Here is a 21,827-nt window from a genome sequence, read left to right on the forward strand (position 1 = left end):
TTAACATGGAGGAGTGTTGGTGATTTTTCCTGTGTTCTCAGCATTTTCTCTGTCATTTGAGTTGCCTTCAAGATATTTATTTTTTTACCAAAAACAGACACAATATTAAAAACATATGGTAATACCTTCTGCTGGTGAGAATGTGACAGTTGCAAATGGTTCAGTAGCTGTGTAAATGGTTTAAGTCTCTCTGAAAAGCATTTAATATTCAATATCTGAAAATCACAAAGCATGTCTTCTTTGTGCCTATCAACCCTGCATGGGAATTTATGCTAAGGGGAAAAAAATGTAAAATACAAAATACCCTGTGCATTCCAAGGTGTTCATCTTGGTTTTTATAATAGGAAGATAACAACCTTAGACAACCTAAAGGCATTTCTAATGGAAGGGAGAGTAAATTACCAAAACCCACTAGGTGAAATTTCATGTAACCTTTACCAGTACTGAAGACTGTAGCAATATGAACAAAAAGAGGCTGAAAATATAGGCATGCGACGCTTTAAATTATGAATAAAGCCGTGGTGCTATGGTGTTAAGACTGGAACTCTGGGAGCCACTTTCTGAGAATCATGGAAGGAACACGGATTTTAGAGCTCCAGGCAGAGGTTTTCATTCAGACGTAGACGTTGCATAACCTTGGTTGATCATGTTCCCTAACTTATTTGTGCTTTGTTTTCCGTATCTACAAGATGGGGTGATAGTACTACTTCCTAGTGCTAAGAGAATTAAAATGAGTTCCACATAAAAGTGGAAGTCTTCACAGATAGAGAGAACAAACTAGTGGTTACCAGTGGGGAGAGAGAATTGAAGGGCATTCAGGAGAGGGGAGTGAGAGGTACAGACCATTAGGTATAAAATAAGCTACAAGGATCTGTTGTACAACACGGGGAATACAGCCTATTTAAAAAAAAAATAATAACTATAAATGGAGTTGTTGTTTAATTGCTGAGTCACATTTGACTCTTTTGCCATTGTATGGACTGCGGCCGCCAGGCTCCTCTGTCAGTGGGATTTCCCAGGCAAGAATACTGGAGTGGGTTGCCATTTCCTCCTTCAGGGGATCTTTCCAACCCAGGGATCAAACCCACATCTGCTGCATTGCAGGTGGACTCTTTATCATTGAGCCACCCAGGAAGCCCACTATAAATGGAGTATAGCCTTTAAAGCTTATATAATATTGTACAGCAACTATGCTTCTATATTTTTTAAAGAAATGGGTACAAGAAGAAAGGTAAAAGGGGAAGAGTAAGGCCTAGACAACTGTAGTGGTTGTTTTTTGTTGTGGTGGTTGTTACTGTTGTTATTATTATAGTTTCAAAATTCTCAAGATTGCCAGTCTCTTAATTACAAACGGATTGGAAAATGAAATAGCTAAAAAATGGAGGGAGAAAGTGGTTCAGGAAATCCAACTTTGGAGGTGGGTACCACCCTCCCTGGGACTCTCCTAGCTGAGAGTGGGGGAAAACCGCGGGGACGGGTGAGCATATACGGGAGTGTCCAGCAAGGGGCGCTGCGGGCGGAGGCGGAGCTGGGACCGGAAGCCGAGCTGGAGGCGTCCCGGCGCAGTCGGAGTCTCCTCCTACTTCCCCCGCCGCCGCCGCCGCCGCCGGTCTCGGCTGTGAGTTGCCGTCTGTTCGGAACCGCTGTTGTCGCTGCCGAGATGCCGCTGGAGAACCTGGAAGAGGAGGGTCTGCCCAAGAACCCGGACCTGCGCATCGCGCAGCTGCGCTTCCTGCTCAGCCTGCCCGAGCACCGCGGGGACGCGGCGGTCCGCGACGAGCTGATGGCAGCCGTCCGCGATAACAGTGAGGCCCGCGGGAGCGCCGAGTCAGCGGCCTAGGCCCGGGCGGCCCCGCGCTCCCGAGCCTGAGGGGTTTACCCCGACGGGGACCCCGAGAGCAGACCTGGCTTATCCGCACCTCGGGGCTTTCATTTTCTCAGCACCTCCAGGCTTTCAGAGTGGTGTGCGGCTCTGTGCGCCTCCCGCCTTGGGACCAGGTTGGGGGGATCCCGAGGTGTTGAGCCCCGAGCCAGAGACAGGGCTACTTGTCATTAGCGACTGTTCTCGGGGACTTTAGCATTGCCGGTGGAGGGGAAACTTGGCATCGGTTCCTTCTGCCCTTCCCAGTAGTGATGGCAGCGGACGCTATAGCCTTAAGTGCACGAGTCTGAGGTGTGTGTGGCTGTGAAAAAGCCGAGGGTTGCCCTATCCCCGGCCCTAGGAGAGGGCGGCGGTGACAGGCCTGGTCCTGATGCTGGCCTCCCAGTAGCAAGCACCTCGTGGTGCCCAGCCCTTTCCTGCTAGTGGGCAGGGGTCCGGCGGACGACTTCACAGCTTGTGTGGGAGGAAGATGGGGGTGGAGTAGGGGTGGGAGGCCCACGCTTAAGTCACACCCCTCTTGCTCTCTCTCAGACATGGCTCCTTATTACGAAGCCCTGTGTAAGTCCCTGGAGTGGCAGATGGACGTAGACCTGCTCAACAAAATGAAGAAGGCAAACGAAGACGAGTTGAAACGTTTGGATGAGGAGCTGGAGGATGCAGAGAAGAATCTGGGGGAGAGCGAAATCCGAGACGCGATGATGGCAAAGGCCGAGTACCTCTGCCGGATAGGCGACAAGGTGGGTGAGGTGGTCTCTCCTGTGTGTGTAGCCTGAAATGGGCACTGTTCAGGGTCTCATTTTAAACATTAACTACCCCCTTCCAAAAACTGCACAGGTAATCTGCTTACCTGAACTAGTGAGTCAGTGCAGAAATGAAGAAAAAGTGAATAGTTTTCTCTACACTGTTGCTCTCATCGGCCCCCCAGACAGCAGCCTGGTGTGTATTCTTCCCCATCTCTCCCTGTGATTCAGAGAAGTGCGTGTGCAGACATCCTTGTCTGCTGATCTTGCCAAACCTGGATGTTTTCTGTAGTTTACTTTCGTAACGTGTCTTGGTTGGGAAGCATTGGTTCTGGTGCATTTTAAAAATTACTGTTTACGCAAGTAATTGTCTCCTTGTAAGAAACTAAAATCTTAGAGTTAATGCTGAAGTTTTATTTGCTCTTTCTTTTTTTCTGCCTCCTGAGATATTATCTTTTAATTCTCTTATTGTACATTTGTAGTCACATGGATGTACTTGTAGAAATTAGGCAGTATTGGTTTAAAAAGGTTGTTTTAAAGTGTATCAAAGTGTCCTCATGCAGTCCTGTTTAGTTTTTCTTTCAAAATTCTGTCTGCGCGACCATCCATGTTAGTGTGCTTAGCTCTTGCTTATTCTGGTTGACTGCTGGTTAGTAGCCCATTGTAGTAGGGTGATGTTGCGCTTTATTTAGCTATTCAGTGGTTGGACCTGTGTGGTGTTTTCAGCTGTTTTTGCTAAGATAGGCTGCTGTTGTAAAAATATGCTTGTGTGTGCCTCTGTGTATATGCTTGTCTCTCCAGCGTGTATGCTGAGATGAAATCTCAGGGACAGAGAACAGTCTTTGTGACTGTTCTTCAGCCCAGCAGCCAACCTAACTTATACTATCAGGGCATAAGAGGGGCACCTGCAAGTATTGGGTCTTTTAAATTTTTTAACCTAGTTATTGTATAATAGTGGTTAAGAGGATGGCTTTGGATGTCCTTAATTGTAAGCAGTGTACCCTGAAGTGTTTCGATAATGGATAACATGGCATTAACTTTAAAAAATTGAATACTATGGACTCTTGGGTCAGATTGCCTGAGTTCTGTTTCTGGCTTCAGTAATCATGATTTACTTAACTGGATGAGTTTCCTCAGCTATTAAATAGGAATAATGATAGTTCCCAGGGGCACAGGAGTTAGACTGGTACCTTGGCAAAGTGCTGAAATGTTAAATGATCTGAACTATTATTATTTAAATTTAACATAAGTTTTTTTGTTTTTGTTTTTTCCCCCTGCTGACTATAGATTTAAGATCTGGTCATTGTAAAAGTTGAAAAATACGGAACAGTTTAAAATATAGCTAATAGTTTGTGGCTTTTGTAGGTGGTGTGTGTGCTTTGCTTTGGTTTGGTTTTAAACAGGATGCAGTATTATGAATGAATGAGAAACGTAGAGCTTTCAATTCAGGCCTTGAGGAATTTCAACAAGGATATGCTTGAATCCACATTTTGTCCATTGGTGATGTTCTAATAATGTAGTCCATGTTAATGAAATAGCACTCTTCTAAAATGAAGAGTTTTCTTTTCCTCCAGTTTACTGTCTGTCTAATCTTGATTTGCCGGTGGCTGTGCTGCGTCTTCGCTGCTGTGTGGGCTTTCTCTAGCTGCAGCGAGCAGGGGCCACCTCTTGTTGTGGTGACTTCTCTTGAGGAGCGTGGACTCCAGGGCTCTCCGCCTCAGCAGTTGTGTCGCACTGGTCTAGTTGCCGTGTGGCACGCGTGGATCCTCCCAGACCAGGGATCGAACCCGTGTGTCTAGCGTTGGCAGGTGGATCCTTACCCACTGCGCCACCAGGGAAGCCCTACTTTTTTAATATTTTATTTTAGTTACTAAATAATCGACTTGGTGGATTTTTATTTCTCACTGTGCTGTATTGATCACAGTCATTAGTATTTTTGGTGCTCAGTTTGTTACAGATTTGTTAGTGTAAGTTCCCTTAAGATGGATTTTTTGTCCTTTTGACATGATCTCAGTGGTCTTCCCTATTTTCTCATACAACAGGATGTCACAGGCTCACCTCGTTTTCTTTCTTCTTTTTTCTTTGTTGTTGTTTTTTTGTTCTTTGTTGTCTGGCCACATCACACAGCCTGTGGGATCTTGGTTCCTGAACTGGGGGTTGAGCCCATTCCCGCAGCAGCGGGAGCGCAGAGCCTTGATCCTAACTGGGCTGCCAGGGGAGTCTCCCATATTCATGTTCTTAAAGCAGTGAAAACTTTCCGTCCCACAGTGATTTGAGATGGAACTGTATATTCAAATAATCCGTTGCATTCTAAGAGTGATTACGGTAAAATTTTTTAATACTCTTTAGTTGTTAGGATTGATAATTTACAGGAGAGTAAAAGTAACGTATTGTAATTGTTAGAGGAAAAATATGGAATATATAGGACAAAGAAGAATACTGAAACAGTGGTGAACAAGTTATGAATGTGGTGGTTTTTCCTAGAATATAAGTATATGCTTAGACACATTTGATGTATCTCTTTTTTTTTTTTTTGATGTATTTCTTACACTTTGTACGCGTGGAGAGAACAGGTACCACCCAGCGTCAGCAGTTACCACCTCACGGCTGTACTCTCCTGACTCCACGCCTACCTCTCCCCCCCACTTTTTGCTTAGAAAATCCGAAAAAGCTGTAGCTTTCACAACACCTAACCTTTCCTCACCTGTTCGCTTTGTTCTCTTGGCAGGAAGGTGCTCTGACAGCCTTTCGCAAGACATATGACAAAACCGTGGCGCTGGGTCACCGACTGGACATTGTGTTCTATCTCCTTAGAATTGGTTTATTTTACATGGATAATGACCTCATCACTCGAAATACAGAAAAGGCCAAAACGTACGTTTTAGTGGTGGGGATATATTCCCTCTAAATTGCGATGCTATGATAAGAAATTGATAGCAGAAATCTGTTTCTTTTGTTTCCAACTGGTACACTTGGTCAAATAGTTAATGTACTTATTTAGGAAACTATTCTCTTTATATATTAGTTTTTGGTTTAAGTTGTGACAAGTTTTTCTCTCTTTAATAATAATACAAAGCTTGCAAAAAGCACTGTTTATTTCCAGAGTATGACTTTTGTTTTAATTTTATAGCTTGATAGAGGAAGGAGGAGATTGGGACCGGAGGAACCGCCTAAAAGTATATCAAGGTCTTTATTGTGTAGCTATTCGTGATTTCAAACAGGCAGCTGAACTCTTCCTTGACACAGTTTCAACATTTACATCCTATGAACTCATGGATTATAAAACCTTTGTGACTTACACCGTCTATGTCAGCATGATTGCCTTAGAAAGACCAGACCTCAGGGAAAAGGTAATGATGGAATCTTTTGTGCTCAGGTTCAGAGGATATAGCATGCTTTTCCAAAATAAACAAAGCATACTCACTAAAGCTTGCGCTTGTCTTTTGGAACGACCCCTAGGTGGTTAAAGGAGCAGAGATCCTGGAGGTGCTGCACGGCCTGCCGGCCGCCCGCCAGTACCTGTTCTCGCTCTACGAATGCCGCTATTCTGTTTTCTTCCAGTCGCTAGGTAAGGACAGCGTTGCTTGTTTGGGCTGTCTTCATCATTCCTCACTCTGTCTATGGATAGCCTTAGACGATTTTCCACATACACGAAAAATACAGTGTGCAGAGATATCTGTTGTTCTGGGGTCAGTGTGGCTAATCTTTTGCTCATTCTTGTTTAGACTTTGATTGAATATCTTTTTGTGTGGTCCACAAGGTAAGATTGATGTTTACATTTTTTTAAGGCTGTTTTTAACAAAACAGAACACAGAAAAATACATGACAGTTCTGTGGCCTCACCAGCTAGAAAGATCAGCTGTCTGGTTCTCTGCCGAGGAAGTATGCCTGACTCCTGAGCAGGAGTGAGCAAATGGTTGTAAGCATTGAGTGTTTTGGGGACAGATGTATGGAAATTTGACTCTCCTTTCAATTGAGTTGGCTGTGCATTAGCTGAGTCTTTGTGCTGATTTGCAAATCATTTTCAAGGGATGTTGGTTGAGAAAATCTGCTGAATGTGCTTGTGGTGTTCAACCCAGGGTTCCTTCCCAGATTTTCCTAAAACTTAAAACAACTTGGCATTGATAATTCTCTTGTCTGCTTCAAGTTTCAGAAGGTATTTTGTTAATAGAAATAGGCAGCATTTACAAAACTTGGGAAAGGTGGACTCCAAATGACAATCTTTTATTTTCACAGTGGGTGTTGGCCCAGTGCTTACGGCGTGCTTTCTCCATGCCTAGAAAGTTCGGCTGCCTTGTGGGAATTCACGTGTGTGCGCTCAGTCAAATCTGACTCTCTACAACTCCATGGACTGTAGCCTGCCAGGCTCTTTCTGTCCATGGGATTTTTCAGGCAAGAATTCTGGAGTAGGTTGCAATTTCATCCTCCACAGGATCTTCCCAACCCAGGGATTGAACCTGTGTCTCCTGCACTGGCAGGTGGATTCTTCACCACTGAGCCACCTGGGAAGCCCCATGGGGCTTCATACTGCCTTTTGTGCGGTGTGGGAACAGGGCTCCTCAGATGTGGAAGGACCTGCGTGGTCCTGTCTTCTCGTGTTTGCCCACACAGTTGAAGTGTGGAATTGCCCTTTTCCCTTTTTTATGGCTATGGATACCATGGTCCATATTCTGCTCAAATGTGGAGGTTTCCCCTTATTCCTTCAGCCATAGAGGTTTTTAATAAACCCTGTCTCTGCATTCCCGGTGCTCTTATTTTATGCCCCCTCTATTGACAAGGTGCGCAACCGCACCACTGGTTGCAGGACATCTTCATCACCCAGAAGATGATCTGTACCCACTGGCGGTCACCTCCATTCCTGTTCGCAGCCCCTTGTCTGTCTGTCTCCATGGATTTGCTTATTTCGGACATGGCGCGTAAGTGGATTTACGCAGAGCCTTTGTGCTCAGCCCCTTCTGCTGCATGATGCTTTCACTGTCGTGGGTGCTGTAGCACGCAGCAGAGCTTCCTCAGGTCACAGCTGCGTGACACCACTGCATGGAGACAGGCTGTATCCATTTTTCAGGTGATGGATGTTGTCCTAGACAGTGTTGTAATGAATGTTTATATACAGGTTTTTGTATGGACATAGTGTATACTTTCTCCTGGGTGTATACCTAGTAATGGAATGGCTGGGTCATATGGTAACTATTTGAGAAACTGTTTGAGAAACTGCCAGACTGTTCTCTAGAGCAGCTACACCATTTTACATTACCACCAGCAGTGCGTCAGTCCCAGTCCCGTCCCCCCAGCCCCCACCGTGATACATGTTAATGGTGTATTTTTTTGATTATAGGCATCTTAGTGGGTGCAGTGATATATAATGGTTTTGAATATCTCCATGCCTTGTTTTGAAAACAAATTATTCTGGGATGCTTTATTGCAATTTTTCTCTACTGCTACCCAGAGTTATTAGGAGCAGACCTTACTTTTTTTTTCTTTGTAATGATCTTGACGTGAGCACAGTGCCTGTGTGTCATTGAGTGCTTCATGGAAGTGTCTGTAATTTGAGACGAATGGGATACGTACCAAATTTACTCATTGCCCAGATATTTAAAAATTAAAAAAAGCTTTGTTGGAGTGTAGTTGATTTACAGTGGTGTTAGTTTCAGCGGCATAGCAGAGTGATTCAGTTACACACACGTGTACATTCCTCCTTTCTCTCTCTGCTCACATAGGTTATCACAGGGTATTGAGTAGCGCTCCCTGTGCCGCACAGCAGGTCCTTGTGGGTTGTTTACTGTCTGACAGTAGTGTGTGTGTGTGTTCTTCCCAAGTCCCTAATTTATCCAACCCCCCTTTCCTTTGGTAGCCAGAAGTGTCAGTGCTAAGTCTCTTGAGCCTGATTTTGTTTTGTAAATGAGTTCATTATCAGTCTGTAGATTAGACCAGTAAGTGATCTCATAGGCTTTTTGTCGTTCTTTGTCTGACTTCCTTCGCTTACTGTGATCATCACCAGGGCTATGCTGCTGCTGGAAATGACATTAACTCATCCTTTTCTACAGCTGAGTCATACTTCATTGTACATGTATGAAACGCTCTCTTGATCCATCCGTCTTCCCTGGAGCTTTTGGGTGCATCCTGTTCCGTTCAGTTTAGTCACTCAGTTGTGTCTGACTCTTTGCGACCCCATGAATCGCAGCACGCCAGGCCTCCCTGTCCATCACCAACTCCCGGAGTTCACCCAAACTCATGTCCATCGAGTCGGTGATGCCATCCAGCCATCTCGTCCTCTGTCGTCCCCTTCTCGTCCTGCCCCCAATCCCTCCCAGCATCAGGGTCTTTTCCAATGAGTCAACTCTTCTCATGAGGTGGCCAAAGTACTGGAGTTTCAGCTTTAGCATCAGTCCTTCCGAAGAAATCCCAGGGCTGCTCTCCGTTAGGATGGACTGGTTGCTAATGTAAATGGCGCTGCGGTGGATGCTGTCTTTCTGAAGTGAGGCTTTTCTCCGCCTCACGGCCCAGGAGAACAGGCCATGAGGCGGCCCCGTGTTTAGTTTCTTTAAGGAGCTCCATTGTGCCCCTTCTGGTGACTGTTACAATTTGCACTGTCCCCCAAAGGACAGGCAGCTCCCTATTCTCCATGCACTCTCCCACATTTACTGTTTGTGGTCCTTTTTTTTTTTAAGCTTTTTACTTTATTTTGGAGTTGAACTGATGACTAAGATGTGATTGTTTCAGGCTCACAGCAGAGCAACTCTGCCATCTGAACACACGTATGCTGTTTGTAGTCTTTTTGATGATGACCAGTCAGACTGGTGCTAATTATTTCTTGAATAATTAGCAATATGGAGCATATTTTCATGTGCTTTCAGTAAAGGGTGGGGGGGGGAAGGCAACGTACCTTAAACTGATCCCTTAAGATTGACTTGTTGAAGGTCCAGCATGCTTTGAATTGTTTTCTGATTACCTGCCCTAGGACATTGCTTAAAGGGCAGATGTCCTTTTCAGCCCAGCAGGCCTTGTGAATTTGAAGAGTTGCCAGTATGCACTGGGCTTGCCAGGTGGCTCAGCTGGTAAAGAATCAGCCTGCAATGTGGGAGCCCTGAGTTTGACCCCTGGTTTGGGAAGATCCCCTGGAGAAGGGAACATCTACCCACTCCAGTATTCTGGCCTGGAGAATTCCATGGACTGTATAGTCCATGGGGTCGCAGAGTCAGACACCTGAGCAGCTTTCCTTCTTGCTTGTTTTCAGATTGTTGTTGTGGAAATGTCCACATGGTGGCAGCACTTCTTCATGCCCCTCTCGGGTTCCTTGGGCAATCAGAGCCCTAGAGAAAGTCGTGTTCCGGGTTTTTGATAAGAGTGCAATGGACCACAGTTCTGATCTCATGACTTCCCCCTTATCCTGCACCCCCCTACCCCCGTCAAGAGAAATCTCAAGCCTCCCCAACCTGCCCTGCTTGGGGTGCTGTGGCGCTTAGGTGGGGTAACTCAGGAAGCAGGCTGGCAGTGGGAGCCCACCCCAGGAGACTCAGAGGCCAGGTGACATGGAGAGCGCTTTCAGGCCAGAGGCTCCACTGTTCTGGGGTGCACTAGGCTTGGTTGAGCTCTAGGAGGGCCCACCTGGATCTGGAAATTGGGGTCCCATCCACAGGGGACCTGGCACTCAGGGTCCAGAGGGGGCTCGTTTGCTGGTACATCCTCCCCAGCTCCCTCAGCCCCACTTCAGTCCAGCCTTGGGTCCCAAGGCTGCTCAGGCTTCAGGGGTGTGACTGCAGCCCAGGTCCCCAGGCCTGAGGGGAATACTGTTGATACTTCTGTTGTTTTCTTTTCAAATTTTATTTTTATTGTATACTGGAGTAGAGATAATTTACACAGTGGTGTTTGTTTTTGGTGTTAAGCAACCTCATTCAGTTACAGAGATAGATTCATGTATTCCTCTTCAGATTCCTTTCCTATCTAGGTTATCACAGAGTGTTGAGTAGAGTTCCCTCTGTTATTTATTAGGTCCTTGTGAATTACCTATTTTACATACTGTTGTTCAGTTGCTAAATTGTGTGCTGCTCTTTGCCACCCCATGGACTGTACCACACCACATTTCCCTGTCCTTCACCATCTCCTGGAGTTTACTCAAACTCCTGTCCACTGAGTTGGTGATTCCATCCAACCATCTCCTCCTTTGTCGCCCCCTTCTCCTGTCTGCAGTCTTTCCCAGTGTTAGGGTCTTTTCCAATGAGTCAGCTCTTCACATCAGGCGGCCAAAGTATTGGAGCTTCAGTATTAGGTCTTCCAATGAATATTCAGAGTTGGTTTCCTTTAGGATTGACTGGTTTAATCTCCTTGCTGTCCAAAGGACTCTCAAGAGTCTTCTCCAGCACCACAGTTCTAAAGCATCAATTCTTTGGCGCTCAGCCTTCTTTATGGTTCCAACTTTCACATCCATACATGACTACTGGAAAAAGCACAGCTTTGATCATACGCACCTTTGTTGGCAAAGTGATGTCTGTGATTTTTAATATGCTGTTTAGGTTTGTCATAGCTTTCCTTCCAAGGAGCAAGCATCTTTTAATTTCATAGCTGCAGTCACCATCCACAGTGATTTTGGAGCCCAAGAAAATAAAGTCTGTCACTGTTTCCACTTTTCCCCCTTTTATTTAACATGAAGTGATGGAACCCAGTGTCATCATTGTAGTTTTTTTTAATGTTGAATTTTAAGCCATCTTTGTCACTCTGCTCTTTCACCCTTATCAGGAGGCTTTTTACTTCCTCTTTACTTTCTGCCATTAGAGTGGTATCATCTGCATATCTGAAGTCGTTTATATTTCTCCTGGAAATCTTGATCCCGCTGGTGATACATCCAGCCCAGCATTTCGCATGATATACTCTGCCTATAAGTTAAATAAACAGGTGACAGTATACAGCCTTGTCATACTCATTTCCCAATTTTGAACAAGTCAGTCATTTCATGGAAGGTTCTATTCTAACTGGTTGTTCTTGATCTGCATACAGGTTTCTCAGGAGACAGCTACGGTGGTCTGCTTTTCCCACCTCTTTAAGAGTGCTCCCCAGTCTGCTGTGATCCACAGTCAGAGACTTCAGCACAGTCAGTGAAGCAGGCATAGAGGTTCTTCTGGAGTTCCCTTGCTTTCTCTGTGATCCAGCTGATGCTGGCAATTTGATTTCTGGTTCCTCTGCCTTTCCTAAACTCAGCTTGTGCATCTGAAAGTTCTCAGTTCACATATTGCTGAAGCCTACTTTGAAGGATTCTGAGCATAACCTTACTAGCATGTGAAATGAGCACAGTTGTGCGGTACTTTGAGCATTCTTTGGCATTGCCTTTCTTTGGGATTGGAATGAAAACTGACCTTTTCCAGTCCCGTGGCCACTGTTAAGTTTTCTAAATTTGCTGGCACATTGAGTGCAACACTTTCACAGCATCATCTTTTAGGATGTGAAATAGTTCAGTTGGAATTCCATCACCTCTGCTAGCTTTGTTCACAGTGATGGTTCCTAAAGGCCCACTTGACTTCACAGCCTAGGACGTCTGGTTCTAGGTGAGTGATCTCACTATCGTGGTTATCTGGCTCATTAAGATCTTTTTTTATAGTTCTTCAGTAAATTCTTGCCGCCTCTTCTTAATGTCTTCTGCTTATGTTAGGTTATACTGTTTCTGTCTTTGATCGTGCCCGTCTTTGCATGAAAGCTTCCCTTGGTTATCTGTTAACCAGTTTTCAGGTTGTTGTTACAGGAAACGTCCACCAGGGGGCAGCAGTCCTTCATCCCCCCCCCCCCGCCCCCCCCCCGCCCTCCAGTTTCTTGGGCAGTTGGACCCCTAGAGAAAGCTGTGTTCCGGGGTTGTAGATTAGAGTGGAATGTGCCAGGGCTCGGGTCTTTTTACTTCTTTCCCCTTCTCCTGCACTCCCCAAAGTCCCAAGACCTCCCTGAACTGTGCTCCTGAGGGTGCTGTAGTACTTGGGTAGGGCAGCTCCAAGGAGGGAAGCTGCCGGTGGGAGCCTCAGCGCTGGGAGGCTTGGAGACCAGGTGACATGCCTGAGCTCTTCCTGCCCAGCGGCTCGACCGTGATGTGGGTGTTCTAGGCTTGACTGAGCTCTCGGAGGGCCCCCCTCCCAGATCTGGAGATGGGGGTCCCATTCACAGGGGACCAGGCACTGAGGGGCCAGGGGAGGGGGACTCCTCTGCAGGCACATCTCCCCCGTTCCCTCAGCTCCAGCCCCGTGCTGCCTTGGCAACAGGCTGCTCAGGCTCCAGGAAGGTGACCGCGTCCCAGGTCACCCAGGCCTGAAGGTAATCCTGTTGATGTCTCTTTTAAGTTTAAATATTTATTGTGTGCTGGAGTAGAGCTGATTTACCCAGTGGTGTTTTTGGTATTAAGCAAACTGATTACATGATACATATATGTATACTGCTTCAGATTTTCTCCTGTCTGGTTATTACAGTGTTGAGTTATCTGTGTTACACAGTAGGTCCTTGTCAGTCTTCTGTTTGTAAAATACATGTAATATATTACTGTGTGTGTAAACTCTAACCTTCTAATGTATGCCTCCCCTCCCCCTAACCCACCTTTCCCCTTTAGTAACCAGAAGTTTGTCCTGGTTATCACAGTCTGTGAGTCTTTGTGTTTTGTAAATGAGGTCCTTTGCATGGACTTTCATATTCTACCCATAAGTGGTATCATAGGCTTTTTGTCCTCTGAGTTCTTTCACTTCGTGTGATCATCTCCAGGTCCATCCACGTTGCTGGCGAAGGCATTAGTTCATTCTTTTTTGTGGCTGAAGTAACATTCCATATGTGTATGTACTCATATCTGTCTGTCCCTCTGCTGACAGAGAGCTTGCTTCCCTGTCCTGCCTGTTGTAAAGTGCTTCGGTGAGCATTCGGGTGCATGTATCTTTTCCAATTATGGCTTTCGCCAAATATATATATGCCCAGGAGGGGAACTGCTGGGTCATATGGTAGTTCTATGTTTACTTTTTCAGTGAACCCCATATTCTGCTCCATAGTGGCTGTTACTAGTTTACATTCCCACCGACAGTGTGAAAATGCTCCCTTTCCTCCACACCCTCTTCAGCATTTATTGTAGACATTTTGATGATGGCCGTTCAGATCAGTGTGAGGTGATGCCTTACTGTAGTTCTGATTGCATTTCTCTGATAATTACGGATGCTTCTTGTGCCTCTTGGCCATCTGTATTTCTTCCCCTGAGAAATGTCTATTTAGATCTTCTGCCCCCACTTTTTCTTTTTTGGCTGCCAGGCATGTGGGATCTTCTCTGACCAGGGTCAAAGGCTTGCCCCTACATTGAGAGCACAGTCGTAACCACGGACCACCCAGGGAAATCCTGCCCCTTTTGTGGTTGGGTAGTTTGGCTTCTGACAGACAGCTGCGAGAGCTGTCTGTGTGCTGTGCAGATTGACTCCTTGTAGGTGCTTTGTTTGCAAATGTCTCCCATTCTACGGCTTGTCTTTTCATTCTGTGGTTTCTTGAGGTGAAGGAGCTTTTCATTAACTCCTGTTTATTTTTTACTCTAGGGGGTCATCAAAAAAGACCGTGCTGTGATTTATGTCAGAGAGTGTTCTGTGTTTTCCTACATTTAGGTCTTTGATCCATTTTATTTTTGTGTATGGTGTTAGGGAATGTTCCAGTTTCATCCTGTCACATGGAGCTGTCCAGCACCACTTATCGAAGAGATGGTCTTTTCTCCATTGTATATTCTTGCCTCCTTTGTCATAGATTAATTGGTCATAGGTGTCTGTTTATTTCTGGACTTGCTTTTGTGGTCCATTGATCTGTCTTTCTGTGTCAGTACCATGCTGACTACTAGCCTTGTAGTACAACTAGTGTGTTTCTTGCACTAAAGTCCGTGTTCTTGCCATTTCTTCGCAGTGGTTCATTGTATTTTCCTGCTGAGTAGCATTTTGATGCGTGTGTATCACAGTCTGCTGACCTACTCAACCTGCAGGTGGGGGTGCAGGGAGAGCAGCCCTTGGGCACCCCTGGAACAGCAGGGGCCGGGCTTGGGACTGCCCTTCATTTCCCAGGCATTTTAAATGCAAAGGACAGAGATGAATCTTTTGACAACAGTTATCATTTGTATCATTTACTGTCTGCTCCGTGTAGTGAACTATGTAGCATTTACTTGGCTTTCTAATAAGCTTTTTTGCTTTGATAAGTATTCAGACTGTGTACTTTGAAATTTTTATTTGAAAGAGGAAGTAACATCCTTTTCTAGGTAAAACCTAGTTTTCAGAAGTTTACAAATAAACCGATCTGAGAAGGTCTTAATGTCCAAATTCATATTACAGATTACACAGAATTGTTCCAGAATCATTTTAAGATAGTTACATATCCTCCCAGAACTTTTATTCATTACGTACTTTGAAAAGTGGAAAGTAACAGTCACCTCAAAACCCCGAGGTTTTCTGTATACGTGGAAAATTTTCAGATGTATCACATAAAGAGGCGCTCTATCCTTGGCTTGCCTGGGCTCTTTCTCTTGAGGCAGCTGCTGAGCTCAGGTTCCAAGGGAATCTGTGTCCAGAGACACAGGCATGAAGCACTGTTAAGTATACGCAGGTGTATTTTACATGCAGGTTTCTAAGTAGCTTTTCAGGATTTTTAAGTAGCTTTTCTCCTAAAATATAATGAGTATTTATACATGTCTCCATACAAATAGCTGGGCATTGGGTCAGTAAGTATTTTTAAGTGGCTCTTATGTGTTGAGGAACTAAAAAGTCTCTTGATGAAAGTGAAAGAGGAGAGTGAAAAAGTTGGCTTAAAGCTCAACATTCAGAAAATGAAGATCATAGCATCTGGTCCCATCATTTCATGGGAAATAGATGGGGAAACAGTGGAAACAGTGTCAGACTTTATCTTTTTGGGCTCTAACATCACTGCAGATGGTGACTGCAGCCATGAAATTAAAAGACGCTTACTCCTTGGAAGGAAAGTTATGACCAACCTTTAGATAGCATATTCAAAAGCAGAGACATTACTTTGCCAACAAAGGTCTGTTTAGTCAAGGCTATGGTTTTTCCAGTGGTCACGTATGGATGTGAGAGTTGGACTGTGAAGAAAGCTGAGCGCCAAAGAATTGATGCTTTTGAACTGTGGTGTTGGAGAAGATTCTTGAGAGTCCATTGGACTGCAAGGAGATCCAACTAGTCCATTCTGAAGGAGATCAGCCCTGAGTGTTCTTTGGAAGGACTGATGCTAAAGCTGAAACTCCAGTACTTTGGCCACCTCATGCGAAGAGTTGACTCATTGGAAAAGACTCTGATGCTGGGAGGGATTGGGGGCAGGAGAAGGGGACAACAGAGGATGAGATGGCTGGATGGCATTACTGACTCGATGGACGTGAATTTGAGTGAACTCCGGGAGTTGGTGATGGACAGGGAGGCCTGGCGTGCTGCAATTCATGGGGTCGCAGAGTCAGACACGACTGAAGTGACTGAGCTGCAGCATGCGTTGGACACTGTATACGAAGTGGCAGATCTAATAGGTGGACCTCCTCAGAACTGCCAGCTAACCTTTTTGCAGCACCTTAGTATGTCCGCGTATTGAATTCTGTATTTTCTCCACTGTGCCTTATCCTTTGTTAGGCCTTTCAGTGGCTAACTGGCCTAGGCACGGTCATTGCCCTTATCTCTACCTGTATTCTGTTACCAAGTACATATGCATGGCAGGGATTTCCAAATGGGAGTCTCCAGCCCCAAGCCTGCCAGCGAGCACCAGACCCAAGCCTTGGGATCTTCAATCTGGATATCTAATAAAAGAGTCCATCTCCACCTTGCCAAAGTGTAACGTTTGAATGCCTCCCCACCCCACCCAAAAACTCAAAAAAGGAGAAATTCTACAAGGATTTGTATCTGTTCTAGCCAGAAATAAGTATACGCTTGACTCTTCCATGCTCACCTTCCCTGTCTGCATAGCCGTCCCCTGCTGCCCCCTGAACCCGCCGGGCTCTGCCGCTGCATCTGTGTGGCTCTGAGTCTTTGGTCGCTATTCACGTCACTAGTCAAGTTTTATTTTCTTCACAGAGCTTGTTATTATTTTAGGAGCCTACCTTGTTTATTCATTTATCCCTTCTTCCCTTTGGAAATTGAGTTGCTGTGGCAGCAGAGATCTTATCTTGTGGTTTCCCACCACATCCTCATTACTTAGAGTGGTGATAGGTACTATTATTCAGGAAAATGATTGTACTTCTGTGGATTGCTCATTAATATTCTATGTACACTTTACAGATCAAGGCTATTAATTTTTATCGTGTTATAAATCCACCTTCTAGTTTATCAGTTTATCCAAAGGGAGGTTGTTATAATTTGTCATCTTATTCATTGCAGCTATTGTGGAACAGGAAATGAAAAAGGACTGGCTTTTTGCGCCTCATTATCGCTACTATGTAAGAGAAATGCGAATTCATGCGTACAGCCAGCTGCTGGAATCGTACAGGTCATTAACCCTGGGCTATATGGCAGAAGCTTTTGGTGTTGGTGTGGAGTTCATTGATCAGTAAGTTTGAACAACATCGTGTTAATTTATTCTTTACAGTTATACCTTTGAATGTGTAAACTGGTGTACTTTCTCCACTTACACATTTTCTCATTGTGCATTTCTGCTTTGGTGCTGTGGTAGCAAAGTGGTCTCTGTTACACCTTTGAGATCCACTCTGCTACAACAGTAGTGACTAAACTCACTGTCTTGCATTTCATGTTAGGGCCTACCTTTTGTGAAAATGTCTTCAATTTTTTGGTTGCTAAAAATCGAAGACTTTGAGCCTTTGATTCAAAGGTTCATCACATAGGTACTAAGCCCTTACTGTATGGTTGGCATTATTCCAGGTCTGTCTTCATGGAGTTTCATTCTAGTTTTGGGGCACAAAAATGTGTCATTTCAGACAGAAGTGAGTCTACAGCGATAATCAGATGGTGCATAGAGATGCACAGCTGCAGCCTAGCGGGAGGAGGGCGGGCGGGCGCACTGGAGGATGTGCAGCCTGCGGGTAACAGGGTGTGTCATCACACACCAAGGGGACGGGGGCGAAGTAGATATTCAGAGGGGCGCTGGCCACGTGGCATTTCGCTAGAAGTGGTCCCCCAAGCTTCAGCTATTAGTGTTGAGGATTAGTCTGCAGTGGCTCATGGTGCTTATATAGTAGTTTCTAATCGTTCTAAGGCATTTCATTTTTAAAAGACCATACTCTGTTTAGCCATTTTGTTTCTTCTAATGTTTTATTACGAAAAATTTCAAACATGGAGAAATTGTAAAGATTTATACATCAAATTCTATATATTCTTAAGATTCTATCATTATTAACACTGTATTTGCTTTACCTTATTTTTAACGACTTCAGAGAAACTTACAGACATCAGTACGTTTCATCCTCAGTCACCTGAGCACGCACATGAATATTTATCGGTTGGTTTAGATTAATATTTACAATCAGTAAAACACACAAAGTATACCAAATTATGGAGCCAGAAATTTCCTCATTCTCTTCCTTTGAAAGACAAAGGGCAGTGAGGCTAGTTTATTATCCATACCAAAGTAAAAAGGCTGGACTCTCCAGGGAGGTTTGGTTTTCTTGGTGAAACTGAAAGTCTGGTGGTGGGGGCACTGAGTTGTTCCTCTTGGGGTCGTACTGGAGGCGCTCACTGTGGTGAGCAGCGCATGAAGAGAGTTCTTTCTCTGCTGTTTCTTAACAGTGTTGTGGTGAGAAGGCCATTGGTTGCTCCTTGGGAGCAGGGTGAGGCTCAGCTCAATCTGGAGTATTGTTAGACAGGCGGCAGTATGCTGGAGGCCATTACAGTGGTATTTGAATTATTTAGTTTTTCCCTTCATGTTCTCAGCCCAGCTTTGGAGGCAGAGGTTTCAAGCACAGACTGAACTGTGTTGTTACCTAGAAACTCCTTGTTAAATTTGTCTCTTACCTGATAAAATGAGTTTAGGCGAAATCTTTCTGTAAGTTCAAAGAACACTTGTACTTCGTTTCTCCATTTCCTTAGACTCAGTAAGATACTGGTGGAGAAAAGGACCAAGCCATTATTTGAATAGACACAACTGTTACTGACATGTGTAAGGTTAGAAACCATACCCGTGGGCTGTACTGCATAATTTTGTTGGTAGGTGTTTTTAGGTTTTTGGTTTTTAGGTTCTCTTTACACAGCAAATATTCGGCTCATTCTTACTGGACACCTGTATATGAGGCAGTATCTGGGTGGCATGGAGAAGATGAGTCGTCTTGGGGTATGTTTGATTAGCACAGAGGGAGACAACAAAAACGTGGTTTGGATCTAGGGAATGGAACTTAGGCCCCCATGTAGGGCAGGAAATAGTTAATTTTATCGTTTCAGAAAGGAGGCTGTGCTGAGATAGCTCTTGGGGGCCGTGAGAGTGGATGTCATTGCATGTTTAAGATTTTCACAGGAAGGAAGAGTGAAAGAGGACACTTAGGCAGATTGGAGAGTGCACCAGCCTGGCTTACTGGAGGGAGGGCGAGCAGGCACAGCTAACCTCGGTGCATCTGAAGCCGCCTCCAAGAGTCTAGGGAGGAAATGAAGGGCAGGCTGGGCGGGGGAAGCAGCAGTTGCCCCCCGTCTTACCTCAGCAGCGGGCACACCGAGTCAAGTCTGCCTTCACGCCCAGGGCAGTGCTCGCTCCTCGCTGCCTCTCGAGTTGCCCCAGCTCGCCTGCGGATCTTAGTAGGCCTCAGAACAATAGGTGCAGGTGGGTTTCAGCTGCAGTCTGGAGACGCAACTGTGTGAGTACCTGGAAAGTGAACGCAGGTGAGTTTAGAACCAGTGAGCTTTTAAGAAAATGTTTACAGTTTACCTAAAGCCACTCAGTAACGTGATTCAAAAACTAACAGTTGAAAGAATGGCTGTTGTAGTGACTGACTCAAATGTATTTTCAATGAGTATAGGAATAGAGCACGCTCTGTAAACAGAGTTCTTACTAATTTAAGATAACTAAGTTATATTTTTTTCCTTGCCTGGTTTCTGGGATTTGTGAGAGTTAAGCTGCCTTCACATCATTCTCAGCCACGTTTCTCCACCAACTTGAAATGGCACTTTGGGTGTTTATGTGCTAGGAGCAAGATAGTGTAGTATTGGGGAGAGTCATCTGTCACAATGTTTCTTAATTAGGAGGACTCCTTATATTAATCTCTAAATTCAATCTAGTTCTATTACAAATAGATATTTTAAAGGAGTCAACTTTCCACATATTCTCTCCGGTATTACTGAAAAGTTGTCTTCATGCAGCTCTTGTAGATATCTAAGGATTTCATTTTCCCCCACGTCACAAGGCGGAGAGTCTCCACTCACGCTGCTGTTGAGGGGTGTGTTCAGTAACTTAACAACTCTATCATGCTAAACACTTTTTCCCTTCTCTCTCAATTAGGGAACTCTCCAGGTTTATTGCTGCTGGGAGGCTACACTGCAAAATAGATAAAGTGAATGAAATAGTGGAAACCAACAGGTACTCTTAAGTTTCTGTATCATTTGTAATACTTATCATAACAAAGGACATTCTTAAAAAAGCGTGCCTTCTTTTTAAAATAGGTCAGCTATTGTTAGGGAGTAATGTGACTGCTAACTAATTCATGTTTTCCCTGAATTTATTTATAGACCTGATAGCAAGAACTGGCAGTACCAAGAAACTATCAAGAAAGGAGATCTGCTATTAAACAGAGTTCAGAAACTTTCTAGAGTAATTAATATGTAAAACCAAATACACAAAGGGTTTTCTTTAGAGATCATTATTGGGAATTTTTATAGCTTACTTTACTTTGTGCCCAGTTGAACTGTGTAAAAAATAAACACTGCATTGTTTCTTTCAACTTCCTTTTTTCTTATACATACACAGCGTTAAGGACAGGGTCCAGTAATGTCGCGTTTACGTCATTTGAATCTCTGGTTTATGGTATAAGACTTACCGAGACTGCTTGAGTTCAAATCCTGACTCTTCAGTAAAACAAAAGTAAGAGATGACACTAAAACATACAGGCATAGGGAACCTTCCCAGTTAAAACTTAGTGAATCAGATGGGGTTAAGTGCTATGGAAAAGAAACCTAAAACCCGGTAAGGGTGGCAGTGAAATGAGTAGGCGTGAAACGCTCTCTATCAGGTGTCATGGAAGCCTCTCCAGTGAGGTGACTTTAAATAAAAAGGAAGGAGAGACCATCTACACCACTGCCGAGGGGAAGAGAGGCACTGGAGGCTTTCAGGAGAGGAATGGCCAGACTGCCTTACTGCGCAGGTGTCAGCATGGCCTGGAGCTGGCTCCTGTGGAATACCTGTGGAGAAGCTGGATTTGCTCACCAAGAGCATCCAGGCTTGCTGAAGGGTCATCTTGATAAGAGCAGTTTTGCTAGAGCAAGAGAATCGAAATGGCATTTTACTGTAAGATCAAGGTGGGAGAAGCATTGCCTTAGAAGTCTCAACAGGGAGGAGCGGCCGCTGAGGGAGCTGGGTGAGAGGCCATTAGAAACCTTACCAAGTTTGATCACTAATTTCTTAAAGAAACTGGAAATATAAGTACCCTTAACAAAATCCACAACCATAGGAATCAGTGCTGTCCGTTAAGGCCAACATAGGCATCAATCACTGTGTTCCTTCTGGAGGATTCTGTTTTCAGCCAGTTACCTCATTGCAGTTCATGCTAGAAGGGAAAAGTGCCATTAAAATGTCAGTTTCTTAAAATAACTTTCCCTCAGCTCCCCGCTGTAAAACCACCTAGACTGGAGTGATCACGGAGCAAGCATTTCAGCTGAAATGTAGGCTGGATGTTTGCGTTTTTTAACCATTTTAGCCCTACCACCTAAAATTAGAGGAGAGGAAAAGACTCTGATGCTGGGAGGGATTGGATGGCATCACCAACTCGATGGGCGTAAGTCTGAGTGAACTCCGGGAGTTGGTGATGGACAGGGAGGCCTGGTGTGCTGCGATTCATGGGGTCACAGAGAGTCGGAGGCAACTGAACGACTGAACTGAACAGGTAAGAGACACTAAATAAAAAAGAAAGAAATGCTATTCATTCCCAGTGCAAGATGGGGAAGCTGAAAACCAAGCCTGCAGATAAATGTTGAGGGAAGTTGCCTCATGATGCATAAGCAATACGATTCTGAGGTGAGGGAGTCCCGGCTTTCGAGGCCGTACAGTAAACGACAGATAGCCCGGCAGCTAGAAAACCAAGCCCTGATCTC

General features: G+C 44.8%; 1 protein-coding gene across 2 annotated transcripts; it reads left to right on the forward strand.

The window, feature by feature from the left end:
* Positions 1–1,515: 1,515 nt before the first annotated feature.
* On the forward strand, positions 1,516–20,461 carry PSMD6 (proteasome 26S subunit, non-ATPase 6). 2 transcript variants are annotated; one of them, XM_069561773.1, is made up of 8 exons: positions 1,516–1,805; positions 2,414–2,619; positions 5,351–5,496; positions 5,753–5,972; positions 6,082–6,190; positions 16,965–17,133; positions 20,023–20,100; positions 20,250–20,461. In XM_069561773.1, exons 1-8 carry the CDS (start codon positions 1,661–1,663, stop codon positions 20,344–20,346), a joined length of 1,170 nt encoding a protein of 389 aa, XP_069417874.1. In that variant the 5' UTR covers positions 1,516–1,660; the 3' UTR covers positions 20,347–20,461. The 2 variants fall into 2 exon arrangements, with proteins under 2 accessions (XP_069417874.1, XP_069417875.1); XM_069561774.1 differs by having other exon boundaries at positions 1,600–2,173.
* Positions 20,462–21,827: the final 1,366 nt, after the last annotated feature.

This window comes from Ovis canadensis, chromosome 19, assembly GCF_042477335.2.
Source record: "Ovis canadensis isolate MfBH-ARS-UI-01 breed Bighorn chromosome 19, ARS-UI_OviCan_v2, whole genome shotgun sequence".
In the NCBI taxonomy this organism is placed as follows: domain Eukaryota; kingdom Metazoa; phylum Chordata; class Mammalia; order Artiodactyla; family Bovidae; genus Ovis; species Ovis canadensis.

What these genes read in the sequence shown, in the direction of transcription:
- PSMD6 (XM_069561773.1), top strand. Translation starts at nt 1,661, where the DNA reads ATGCCGCTGGAGAACCTGGAAGAGGAGGGTCTGCCCAAGAACCCGGAC. An exon ending in TGTTTTCTTCCAGTCGCTAG is followed by an intron (nt 6,191 to 16,964) that starts GTAAGGACAGCG and finishes TATTCATTGCAG; the next exon opens with CTATTGTGGAACAGGAAATG. An exon ending in GGTGTGGAGTTCATTGATCA is followed by an intron (nt 17,134 to 20,022) that starts GTAAGTTTGAAC and finishes TCTCTCAATTAG; the next exon opens with GGAACTCTCCAGGTTTATTG.